This window comes from Pezoporus wallicus, unplaced genomic scaffold, assembly GCF_028554395.1.
Source record: "Pezoporus wallicus isolate ANWC-B61680 ecotype Strahan unplaced genomic scaffold, APGP_CSIRO_Pwel_v1 contig_7835, whole genome shotgun sequence".
In the NCBI taxonomy this organism is placed as follows: domain Eukaryota; kingdom Metazoa; phylum Chordata; class Aves; order Psittaciformes; family Psittacidae; genus Pezoporus; species Pezoporus wallicus.
In genome coordinates, this window is record NW_026636866.1 from 2475068 (window position 1) to 2488591 (window position 13524).

Sequence of the window (13524 nt, forward strand, 5' to 3'; positions counted from 1 at the left end):
GTCTATGTAAGCAACAATATAAGCAAGGTAAATCATTAAAATGAAAGCAAGGGCTTAAGAACGAGCACTGCTGCTGCTAGGAGTGAAAATGCATATCTAATGGCATAAACCAGATTCAAATAATTTAAAAAATACCCAAACAGATAAATTTAAGACTTTCTGCAGTTCTTGTTTAAGTTAAGATGGATCTTCCAACATATTCCTAACTTTAGGAGAGGGAAAAAAAGAAAAACAGTCATACTTGCAACCTTGCAGTCAAGTTCCCTTCAAGAGCACTGTGGTGGGACAGTTAAGATGCACAAGGAGCACATAGAGAAAGGATTCATGTGGCTGAATACTCATTTTCCCTACCTTTTACAGTTGACAGTTTATAGGAGGGGAAGTAATTTACAAAACCCCAGACAAAACAACAAACAAAATGAATATCAAAACAAAATGTTCAGCCACCACCAATAACACTTGCTTACCTGATTCAAACATATTCTTGTGGGAATATTTTTACCTTTAAAACCTTCGCCTTATTTGTAAACTGTTACGAAAAGACAACAGATGTGTTTCTGCAACAGTGACATGAGTTATACTGTTCCCTTTATGAACTTTTGGAATGCTTTAATCCTTAAAGCCCTGGTGTATTGGTACTTAAACAGGTAAAGAAAACATCTGTCTGCAAAGACTGTGCCTTTGTACATGAGAATGCTCTAGACCACGTTCACCTCAGGCAGGTTTATGATATTTAGAGTGAACAACAACTGAAAAATCTGGGAAACAAAAGACAAACACTTTGCTTTTGATGCTTTGCAACACAATACTTTTTACCTGCTCCCACGTCATGGCACTGCAAACAATGCTCTTTACTGACCTACTTACACAGCTGTAGGAGGGTGCCAGGAACCAAACTGCTGGAGACAAGAGGGAAACACTTGGAAAGGAGCTCTTTCCAAATTAGTGATTTTGCTCCAGATTAACCATAAGGACTAGTCTACACAAGCTTTGCCAGGATTGCCACACCAGCAAACCTTAGTATTACAGTAGCAAAGCCATCCTTCCAATCCAAAGAGTAATAAAATTGGGGTTTGGTAATATATCCTTTACCTGCACCACTGTTTGGGTCTTCTCCAGAGAGCATTACCAATTTAAAATGAAGTTATGCCTCCAACAAATGTTTCCAGCAAAGACATGCACCAAACCCAAAACATGCTCACAAAAATGACTCAGTCCCAAAAATGACAAGCAAGTACTTTGAGATTTTGCATCATCAAGGAGAAAATGTGAAAGACTCTACTTTTGATGCAGTTTCCTCCTGACCTAGGCTTCCTTATGCAGGCTTGAGTCTTCAAGTACAAGCTTTCCATGCGAAATCTCATTAAGTCAAATTTAGGATTGACCATTTTAATGGTGAAGTTTTTTCATCTGTCTGCCTTTACCCCTGCAACATTTTCCCCCATGCAGGCTCGTTTTTTTTGCATGCAAAAAAAACCCTTAATAATCACATTATTAAACCGGTCAGGCACAAAAACATGATGCAGCAGTTCACTCCACCCACTGCCATCCTCCAAAAAGATATTTTACAACCAAATCAGAAGGTTTTCTTTGAGGTCGCACCCTGGCCTTTAGCACCACACATTAAAGACAATCTTCACCACACCCTGCAAGGGTGCCAGCTCTCAGGATTTGGCTATGCCTCTCGTATGTCTCTCTTCTTAAGATTATCTGTTAAGTGCACCTTCAGGTCTCAAAGCAGAAGTAGTCCACCTAATAGCACAAAAACGTGCAGAAGTTGCTTTGCTTGGTGTAAGAAAAACAACAATAAGGAATAACTTCATTTTTTTATCTGTCGGAAAGTTTAAATCAGGCAAAAATTTCAGGCTTCTCCCCAAACAGAAAAAGAACAAATTCCTTCAGCAACAGCAGCAGAGGGGACAGCAACAGAGCAGTAAACACCTTGTGGGCTTCACACAGTTTTTTTGTTTACCCTGAAAATCTGAAGTGACTCTGACTACACTTAGCTCATTCAGACCTAGACACAATCTAAATTGGAAATCTACCCTCAACCAGCACGTCTTGCCTAAACATGCAAGTTAGCCCTAAGTAGACAGAACACACACTTGACAAACACAGTCCCCAAGAATGGACCCTTCAGCCTCTCTGCAGCAGTAAGAACCTCCCATCTCATTTTACTTTGGAGTTTTTTAGACAACTTTGAAAACAACCAAGCTGAGCTTACAAACAAGTCAAACACAAACAATGCAGATGAGCTGGCTGCCGGGTACAGGCAGCTCGTGCCATGCACCTCGTACACAGCTTGGCCTCACCTATGTGTGCAGCTGAGTAGGCCTGGTTCAGCATTTGGCTGTTCAGCTCTTCTCACATGAAGCGCAGATCTATTATGTACCTACCAGCCTCTATTAGAAATACCTGACACTGGACTTAGAAAGGTGGTTTGGGGTGGGTTTTTTTTCTTGGTTTTTAAAAGGTGGGAAAAAATTATCTAATCTCTGTTTCTCTACAGGCAGCAGACTATCTGGCATGAAACACTCATCACAGCATCTCCTTAAGGAATTAAATCTGTATCATATTTATACCCTTTTTGTGCTACACACAACACTTGAGTATATTCACTAAATAGACAATTCCTGAGATTTCCATTCCACATCAACTGAAAATTTAGCTTTCTTCTAAACAGTACTCTTACACCCAGTAGGCAGCAGTTTGGAACTAGGACTTCATCAGAAAAGCAAAGGAATACATTCCTGGAATGCAATTTTAAACCAAGAAATTAACTGTATCTTACTTAAAGATATGTCTTCTAAACAGCTTTCTTCTAAACAGCACTATTACACCCAGTAGGTAGCAGTTCGGAACTAGGAATTCATCAGAAAAGCAAAGGAAGACATTCCTGGAATGCAATTTTAAGCCAAGAAATTAACTGTATCTTACTTAGAGATATGTCTTCTTTCAAATTAAGTCCACTTTTGATCTTGCTACAAATGCTCTTTTAGAAGGAACAGGTACAATACCATGCCCATGCTGTTAAATTTACCATTAAATACATTTAAGAAATGCAGTGCTGTGTAGATCATCTCTAACAACAATAATCTAAACATTCTTGTGACTGACTAAGATCATTATTTGGAAAACACCAATGAAGCTGCAGAGAAAACATGGTTTAACCAGGATTTTATATCTCACTTCTCCTATGGGAGAAATAAGCATCAGAGTCAGATTTTCATCACTGCTGGTAAATCCGAAGTCAAGTGGACGTTACAAGTGCATGAGTAATGCCATGGGACAGCTGGAAGATGCAACAAATGCTGTATTTCTTTGGGAATCCAACTGAGGGAGGCATCAGCTCTGGGCATGGTGGGAGCTGGAAAACACATATGTGAGACTATCACAGAAAGTGATGACACAGCCAAGAGGAAAGAGGAAGCAGGAGTGTGGATTTCACTAGCACAAGAAGGAAGAGCCAAGAGTCTGCAATTCAGAGCACTAACCGTGTCCATAAACAACAGCATGCGTTGTACGAGGCAGCTTAAAGTCATTCAGGGGATGTAAACCAATGCCTGAGGACATAAAACTGCCACTAACTACATGGTATTAAGAAGGTATTTCCTTCATAGGCAACAAGCAATTCTGAGCTGACCATAACAGTGATTTTTTTCTTAGTTTTCTCAGAAATATTAAGCAGTGGCACAGCTATAATATGGCAGATGAGGAGGAGACTGGTGACTCCCCTATGTATGGGTAACGCTACACTGGTACTCAGTACCAGCACAGGGAGAAAGCTTTGCACAGTATATAACAGGCCTAAACAGAGAGGGGAAAAAACAAATTCATTAAGTCCACCAGTTATTTTCCACGTGTCAGTCCATATGAGGAAAAAGTTCCTTTTATAACTACAGCTGAGACCAATGCAAACAAAACAGGTTCAAGGAATAAAAACAAACACAAAACCCAAAACACAAATCAAGAAATTCAGACTCATCAATTCCAGATCTTTTTCCAGACACAGAAGCACCTTCAGAGCAGCCTCGCTCCAGCCACAAAATATGTTTTAAAGCTTGTAAGAAAAGTCATTAATAAAAAAAAGATTCTTTTAATAACAGAAGTTTTGCCAAACAGGGCAATTAATGCAGGTGTGTAAAGGCAACCTACAGAGTATAAATTACCCAGACATCCCAAGCAGCTCCATCCTGCCACACCTCCTTCCACCCCAACTTGCCTCTTACATCAGGCAAGCAGATGAACCACATGTCTGCAGATACAAAGAAAGGACAAGCAATTTCATCTCAAGTTCTCCTGCGTAAACAGATGCTCTGATTTTCAGTTCTCCCTTTGTCTGACGTGTAGGAGCAGCCCAACTGTATTTTCTTACTATTTTGAGCTAAGAGCCTTATTGCTTCCTCCCTTCAGGCCATCTTTAGGGGCTTGTTCCAGCAGGAATATAATTAACAACTCCCCATTCAAGCCTGGTATAGTGATTTTTAAATCCCTTTTTAAGCCATAAGTTTTTAACACACCTTTATCACTGTTGCCCCCCAACTACTTATGCAAACATAACACACATTTAGGCACTTACGAGTTATACCAGCTAGAGAATTTCTGGACAAGGCACTATTTTGATTTATTGTGTCTCAAAGTTACAGAGACTTTACAACTCAGTTATCACTAAAGCATCACAGGTGAAATTTAGTTACTTTTTTCTTTTAAAAACAAATCCAAAACAAAACTAGGCTTTAGGAATCTGGAAGCAAATTCTGGCCCCATTTCTTCCTGACTTCCTACAGCCAGGACAGCCTGTAAAGTCCCCAGGAGGCTGTCAGAAACAGACTCCTTATAAGAAACCTTGAAGACAACATGACTTTAGAGCCCTTCTTGATAGGGCAGTAACCACAGCCCTGCCCTGCATGCCCAGTGAAGACAGAACAAGCCCTGGCACAGGCACAGCACGATTCAGCCACAGAAGAACGTGAGAGCACAGGGTCTTGACAAGCAAATACCTGCCAGCTTCAGCAATGGTTTGTATTTGTGACTTCAGTACTAGTCCCAAACAGAAAAAGGCTCTAAAACTCTACAAAAAGTCTCTATAAATGTCAGTAAAAAACAAGCAGGTACCAGGAAACGAGCAGCAGAAGCTACTGGCATGCCTTGGCTTCCACCTTGCCTTGCTCTAGAATATTTATTAACAAGTGTAACAAAAACTGGATGTCTCACCTTTTTGGTGTGCTGCAGAATGGACACCCTGTCCCACCTTTCATACTAGCACTTAGGGGTGCTCCCAGACACCCTTACACAAGGCAGGCTGTCTTCTCATGGTTTCACAGCAACTCAAAAGTGTTCCACGTGCCAGCATACAGAGGAAAGGAAAGGAGATCAATGATGGGGACATGTCCCATCACATGTCTGTGGAAGTCTGTTTTGCCACTGGCAGAGTTTTGGGGCTGTGCAAGAGTCTTACAAGGCCTGCAATGTTTTAGGGATGTCAGAATGCTGAACAGCACAAGTGAGAATATGCAAATGCCATCAGGTTACTTCTGGCCAAAAACTATTTACAAGTAGTACAGCTATTTACAAGTAAATGGAAAATAATATGAACTTAATTTTACATTTTCATTTTGTTTAGCTAAATTATGCTCATCTGGAAAAAGACGAAACTATGGTCACTGGTCCATCAATAAGCTAGAAAAGCCTTAGTGAACAGTATAGACTACATACCTCCACCTGTAATCTGTTCACACAGACGCATGAAAACCAAAGACAAAACTTGCTCAGATAACAAAAACATCTTACTGTAATTTCTAATACTGCACCATATTCTCTGCATAATGACATTAAGTGCATCTAAGAATTTGAGCTTAAATATCCTTCTTGTTAAGGTGGCTCCCAAATGCTCCCTATGATACAGGCAAGCAGACTGTAAACTAGCAAGTATGAAGAGCTGCAAGTTTCAGCTGGCCAGGAACAACTCATGCCAGGCAATGACAGATCTGTGTAGATGAGAACATCTGCTGCTACTGAGGATACCAGGAATACTTGGACCAAATCTATCCTATAAAAGGTTCACAGATACACGCTAACAGCTTACGCCAAACTTACTAGTGCAAGCATGGTTTATTCTGGTGAAAGCACTCCTATGCCACCATAACTTACACTAAATGAATTAAATCAGGGCAATAGAATTATATCTACATTAGGGCAATTGCCAGGATACAAACTGCTGGAAAGAAGCACAGGCTTCTGGTAGATTTGTTACAGAAGAGAAAATCAAGAGGTAACCTGGCTCGAACTTAACTTCTCTGGGACGCACAACAGCATCACTTTGAGTCAAAGCACTCTCTGTCCTATGGCAGTTTCTTCCTGAAGAAACCTCCTGTTCTCAGGCTCAGGAACACACCACAAGATGTTAGAGATAGGCAGGAAGACTTCCCTGTTTTGCAAACGACAGGATTTGCTTCAGGGGCAGAGGGATTAGATAAAACTTCACATATCCTGCAGTTCTGTAGGAATTCTCACGACTACCCCAAACCTCACTGAACTCAGAGAGCTACAAACAACTTGGCATTAGGCAGTTGAGGCAAGACCTCAAGAATCAAATTACCACAAAAATTTAAAGTCCTACTGCTTCCACAGGCTGAAAATGTATTCATGAAAGAGGCACTTATTTTCTTCTGTACATGCAGAAGCTACCTTATGGGCAAGAAAGCCAGATGGGACCTGCAACACCAGTAACACTTCTGTGTGTTTCTGCGTCCCCTTCATACCACCTGTCCTCTCTCCACTGAAGCTGCCGTTTTTTAGCTGCATGGATAATTCAGTTGCCAAATAACTAGAGGAAAGCCTCATCACTATAATTTACAAGTGTCCTACTCATAACCAGTCAGCCAAACAGCTTCCATGCAAAACTAAAAACAGGTAACGCTCCTCTCTCTGCGGCTTCACAAATCCTTCAGCACACACCGACTCTGCTCACACCCAACCACCCCCTGAGCCCATGCCTTACTTTCCTACTCACACCCTAAACTAAGCACTCATGCAAACCCTACAGATTCTGAACTCGTCCACCAACTTGCCCACAGCCACAAAACATAACAACACAGCCAGATACAGAAAACACCATGCCAGCTCATACTTCCACTGCTTCACTGCTGAGTACATTTGACATATCCACTCATGTTTCTTCCAAGTTTCACTTCTGAATTTAGTTTCTGGACTTTTCTGAGGTTTGTATTGGAATTTTTCAAGCGAGACCACCCCAAATCAATTGGCAGTTGGAGACTGTAACAGCCTATGGTACCAGAGCATGCCTTGGAATCATCTACCCGTAAAATACAAGGACTTAAAAGTCTTGCATCTCCTGCAATAACTCTTTATATCAAAACCTAGGCCAACTGTTTTATTTAAAAGTCAGCACTCAAAATACATGGGATTTGCACAGGCTGGAGATAAAATTCATCTCCAAAAAGAGCCACTGAAACATTACTTTTGGCTGGAAACATCATGCTCCAACACTAGTAACCTACCTGACTAATTCTACTCCATGTGGAGACCAGATGGACTAAGAGATAGATCCTGGAGCAATAAACAGGAGAGAGACAGGCAGCAGGTAAAAATTAGGCTCTGCAAAGGCAGGTAATACAAATCTGCTTCTTAATGTGCCATGCAAGAGCTAGGTGAACGTATCTTTGGTACTATACATCTTGCAAGCCCGAGGAGAAAGGATGAGTAAGCTTAAAAACAAAACAAAAAAAAAAAAACACTTAACCATATTTATATTTTAATGCATGTAACCTACTTTCACACATAGTTAATAAATTCCTTCATGGGATGTGACCCTGAACAATTCCGAGTTTAAAAAACCCACAACTCTAATGACTACAAGCTTTATTGCTACTGTAGTTATGTCTGGGGCTCTTACTCCTCATACATGCTTAACTCATGTCTCCCCAGTCCCTTTTTCAGAGATGAACAAAATGCAGTACTTAAAGATTAAAATCTGTGAACATGTACTTCTCCATGGAATAATTTACAGTATGTTTTAATTAAGCAGTCTTTCTCCACGGTAAAAAACAGCATATTTTCTGTAAACACTACAGGAAAGATACTGAGGTGCTGGAGCAGGTGCGGAGAAGGGCACCAAAGCTGGTGAAGGGTCTGGAGAATAAGTCTTACCAGGAATGGCTGAGGGAACTGAAGGAGCTTAGTCTGGAGAAGAGAAGGCTCAGAGGGGATGTTATGACTCTCCACAACTACCTGAGAGGAGGCTGTTGTGAGGTGGGGGTCGATCTCTTTTCCCAAGTTACAAGGGATATAACAAGAGGTAACAGCCTCAAGCTGTGCCAGGAGAGGTTTAGACTGGATATTAGGAAAAATTTTTTCATGGAGAAGTGCTCAGGCATTGGAAGAGGCTTCCTGGGCAAATCAGCATCCCTTGGAAGTGTTCACAGACTGTGTAGATGAGGCACTCGGTGATATGGTTTACTGGTGGTCTTGATAGTCCTGGGGCAATGGTTGGACTTGATAAAGCTCTTTTCTAATCTAGTTGATTCTATGATTCTAAACTCATCTTTCTGTTACAGCAGAACAGCAGTTTTTCCAAGAATATGGCCTTTTTCTACCTACAGCAACCCTTCTGAACCTTAATTTCAGATATGACATACAATCATCTAAAATAAGATGACCAACAACCTGAAAAGTATTCAAGCATTTTGAAGAGTATTGGATCAATGGTTCATTCCAATTTCATGTCTTCCATTTGTCTTTCACCACAGTGTACAAAACTGCTTCTTAAGCAGCAAAAAAAGTTATTGGTAGTACACAGGCTCTGCAAATTTTGCAACTTCTTGCTGATCTTCCTTCTCTGTGAATTTTATTTCATTTTACACTCAGCTCTAGCTGGGTAGGTAGACTGACTAGCTCAAACTGCTGAGGAGAACTGCTGCTCTGTCCACAGTCAGCACTCATTTAAAATTTAGTCACCAACTTAATATTCTATTTATTTTTAGTTTATTTCTGTACTTGAGAAAGTCAAAAGTTGTACTGCAGCAGTCACCCAAAATACTGCATTGCCTAACAACAGATGCCAATGTGACACTGAAGTAGGCTCCATCTTATTCTGAGAGTAGCAGACAGACTCCCCATCCCCACCTTGAGCAAATATTCAGATCTTATTACAACTTCAGAGGAAGCTACAGCTGGAAAGAATGTCCAGCCATTACCAAAAGTCTGCTACAGACTCATGATAATCCTGTGTTTAAATGATACCAAAAAGTCTTCTCCTACTTTACAGACTTAGACAAAATTAATGTCTTCATTAGCTGCAAATTATGGGACGTAAAATAAAAACCCTTTAGAATTAACCACCTGTACCTTTTGTTCACGCTTCCTGACACGTAGCTACATGCTGTGAAGATCTCCTACGGTGGGTATATCCTGACTTGGTGTCAGGGCGGATCACCACTGAGTGTGACAAGTTCAAGCTGCTGCTGACAGCTGCAGCAGGACCTTTCATTAACTGGGTTTCACTGAAAACACAGGCCAGGATAAGATGTTTGCCGGGCCACCTTGGAAACCGTGACTGTGCTAATACAGCTCACTGTCAAACGGCTTGGTTTGGCTGCACACACTGCTGGCACTCGCTGCCAGGAGTCACCGGCTCTCCCAGCTCTGGCACCTTTGGCAGCTTCCAAGTTCTGTTCCTGGATACTGTGAGGGCACATGGGAACAGGAGATGGGGAGACAAAGCAATCTTCTCTTAAATTTAGAATCGGATGTACTTCAGAATCCACCACCACCACCCGGAGCTCTGTCGTGCTAAGCGCTGCCAAGGAGAAGACAAACGAGGCTGAGGAGCAGGCGGGGGAAGCCCTGGCAGCGGGCACAGCGGGCACAGGCACCGGCCCCTCAAAGTTCCTTGTTTCTGGGTCGGTTGTTTACACCAGGCACTTGGCAGCACTTAACTTGTTCAGGGCGGTTTTACCCGGTAGTTAACCACGCCGCCTCTCGCACCTGCACGAAGCCACAGTTCAATGAGCAGGCGGCTCCTCCACGGGCACTCGGGCCGGGGGGGAAGCTCCGCAGGGCGGGTACGGCCGGGCCGCCGCTGCCACCGGGGTGCTCAAGCAAACTCCGGGCTCCGCAGGCCCGCTGCGCCCGGCCCGCCCCGGCTCCTCCGCCCTCAGACGAAGCCGAGCCTGCTCCTTACATAACCGGCCGCCCCCCGGAGCGCGGCCTCCCGCCGACTCACCGCCCGGGCAGGGCGCGGGCCCGGCTGCAGCCCTCCTCCCCCGGCCGTACCTGATGTAGGGGCTGGCAGCCGCCAGGATGTTCTTCTGCACCGGGATCTCCTCCCCCTCCAGCACCAGGTGCGCGTCGCAGAAGCGGCTCTCCTCGCGGAAGGAGCTGAGGGCCCGCAGCAGCCTCGCCGGGTGCTGGGGGTCCGACACGGCGCTCGGCCCAGACATGTTACCGAGCGAAACCGTGCCGCGCCGGGCCGGCCACCTCAATCACTGCCCTCACACCATGGCTTCCAGCCCGCCGCTGACATCATCCCCCTGCGCCGCCCCGCCGGCCTACCTCTGCGGGGCGGGGAGAGGCGAGGCGGAGGCGGCCTCGGATGCCCGGGGCGGGCTGAGGGGATGGCGGAGGGCGGGGACGGGCGGGCTGCGGGCTTAGCGGCCGACAGCCTGAGCGACAGGGAGGGAGAGCGAGCGGCTGACTGGGCGGTGGCCTGATCGGCTGAGGGACCGACTGACGGACAGGTTTATAATGTGTCTGAACCCGCCTTTATTTATGTCTTTCCCCCCTTCCTGAGGTGAACATGACAGGCGTTAGCTTGAGAGAGTGAGAATTAAATACAGTGAGACCAGTTGGGATAGCGCTGCTTTCCACAGCTGCCCGCTGGAAACAGCCTCGGCCGGCAAAAAGAGGATCTTCAGGTCGGTGCACAGGGGTTTAGGCCGTATATTTAACGTGCTTAATTGCACATTAAAAGACGACTTGATTCCATCTGCTGCTGCTTTCTTTAGCAGCATCCAGTGTTCAAGTAGCGACACCATTTACACTGAGGGGAAGTGTTTCAAAAACGGGCTTTTCCAAGGAGAGCAAATGGCTCTGCAGCCTTTGCTCCCACAGTCAAGAGCAGAAATGGGTTTCTCAAATTATGAAATACCCCAAAGGCCATCACACGTTCTGTTCCTCCATTGGGAGAATAAGATTTTCAGCCGTCCTGACCTAGCAAAGCTATGGTGGGTCACACGTATTTATTATTTGCATTTCTTTAACTCAGTGATGTAAAAATGCCTATCTTTGTAATGTGGAAAACTTTATTGTATAATTCATCCTAATCCAATCCAATGGTATCTCAAAGTGAATGAAACACTAGGAAAAAGAATAAAAGGTATCTGGAAATGTCCCCATGGGGAAAATAAATGAATGACTTCACAAAGGCAACGTTGTCCTTCCCAAGCGAGACACAAAGGTGTTTTGTTCTCCGAATGGAGATCTCAGCTGGGACATGTGCATGTGCAGATGAAGCAGATGAAGCACTGCACCAAGTCCTGCCCATGTGGAGTGTGAATAGCCCTGTTTAAGCCTGTGTTTACAGTTCAACCCTTGTTCAGGCGCTTTCTGACTGAAGAGGGGTCATTGAAAGCATACCATGCTCTGGGTTTATTGTGCAGCTTTGAACAGGGGTTTTAGGAGCAGCAGACGATGAATTTCACATCCTGATATGATGGAAGGTCTAAAATTAATCTGCATGAAACACCAGCAACTTTTTGCATCACTTCTTGTTATAACATACCCATTTAAAAATATTAGAAGGTCACTTCTGGCTAGGGTATAATTATGCAGGATGCCAAGTGTAGAATGAGGAAGAGCACAACAGATCCAGAGGACGCATCCCCAGCTCTCTTTGAGGGTAATGAAAGCAGAGAGCACTCTGCCTCTTGACTGCGGCTGAAAGATGTGTTTTGCTTGTTATTAATACTTGGGTAATTGCATACTCAAAGGAACAGTGGTTTAAATTATTGCGAAAGCTGTCATTGAGTGGCCTGGTTATTTAAAAAGAAAAACACTGGTTTGTTTCTGTGCCTCCTGCATGGGTTGTAATGTAGGAAAACATAGTTGTATTTCTGGTTTTTAACTCATCCTAGTAAACAGGGCTCCTGCTTCCTCCTGCTGCCTATGTGGGGCAATGGGACAAGGTGTAACAGATAATATCCACTTCAAGGGAACAAATTAATTATTATGCTTTGTTATTTGTTGTATTTAATGAAACATGCTGATAAAAAAAAAAAGGAGAAACCAAAGCACTCTACCAACCAAAGGGCCATTTGTAACATCCTTGAAGTAATAATATGTATGCAAACCCATGGCCTGATTCTCTTGCTCAACTATGTTTTTTTTTCCTTTAACAGAGCTATCTATCCTTACAGTCTTTATGTGTAGTCACTAAATTTAGATTTTGTTTTTATGCCATTACAGTAATTTCTGTAGTTTCATTCGGCTGATTTACGACTTAAATTGGTGCAAAAGAAGAATCAAACCTATCAGTCCCTCAAGGTTTCATTCACAGTGAAGGGTGTCAGGGAAGCAAATCAAATGACAGGCTCACTGCCTTGTGCCAAGTTACCACAAAAAAACCACAAGCTTTGCAGCCATTTGGCAAAGCCTATATGCATTCCCCCTTGCTATTGTCAGCCCATAAATGATAGTGTATTACCCTATTCAGGATAAATGTTTCATCAGATTACTGTTGCAACTGCTAAAAGCATTCTTGAACAAATCTGTGTTTAGCCATATGTTTTTTATCCATATTGTCCCTCCCATAGGAGGATACAGGGATTGGCAAACACAGATTTACATCACTGTTTTTCTCTTCAGGTTGACTACAGACTTGATGCTAATCAAATCCTGTGTAATACTCACCAAGGGACTTGTTCTGCTCACAGGCAAGGTGCACAACAAAATGACCACACATTAGCTGTATAACATGCACAGTTTATTAAACAAGCACACTAAAGCAAATAAGCATACTAAAGCAAAAAAAGCGCATTAATGCGAATCAGGTATGTATCTGTATAGGGAATAACTACAATAAAGCAAATCATATATATATATATATATATATATATATATATATATATATATGTAAGTAAAGCACAGAGGAAAATTAGCAGTGCCTCATAGAATCATAGAATAGTTAGGGCTGGAAAGGACCTTAAGATCATCTCGTTCCAACCCCCCTGCCATGGGCACGGACACCTCACACTAAACCATGCCACCCAAGGCCTTGTCCAACCTGGTCTTGAGCACTGCCAGGGATGGAGCATTCATAACCTCCCTGGGCAACCCATTCCAGTGCCTCACCACCCTAATAGTAAAGAATTTCCTCCTTATATCCAGTCTAAACTTCCCCTGTTTAAGTTTTAACCTGTTACCCCTTGTCCTATCAAATCATTACTACATAGACAGAACAAAGATTAAGAAGAAATACATTACCAATCACCACTAATCATCATCCAG

At 43.2% G+C, this 13524-nt stretch overlaps 1 protein-coding gene across 2 annotated transcripts in view; it reads right to left on the reverse strand.

Moving 5' to 3' along the window:
- GAN (gigaxonin) overlaps positions 1-10550 on the reverse strand; it is a 31402-nt gene extending 20852 nt beyond the window's left edge. For both annotated transcript variants that reach the window (XM_057401937.1, XM_057401938.1), the window contains exon 1: positions 10294-10550. In XM_057401937.1, coding sequence (XP_057257920.1) covers positions 10294-10460 — 167 coding nt within the window. In that variant the 5' untranslated portion in view covers positions 10461-10550. The remainder of the gene's footprint in view (positions 1-10293) is intronic.
- Between the last annotated feature and the right edge of the window lie 2974 nt (positions 10551-13524).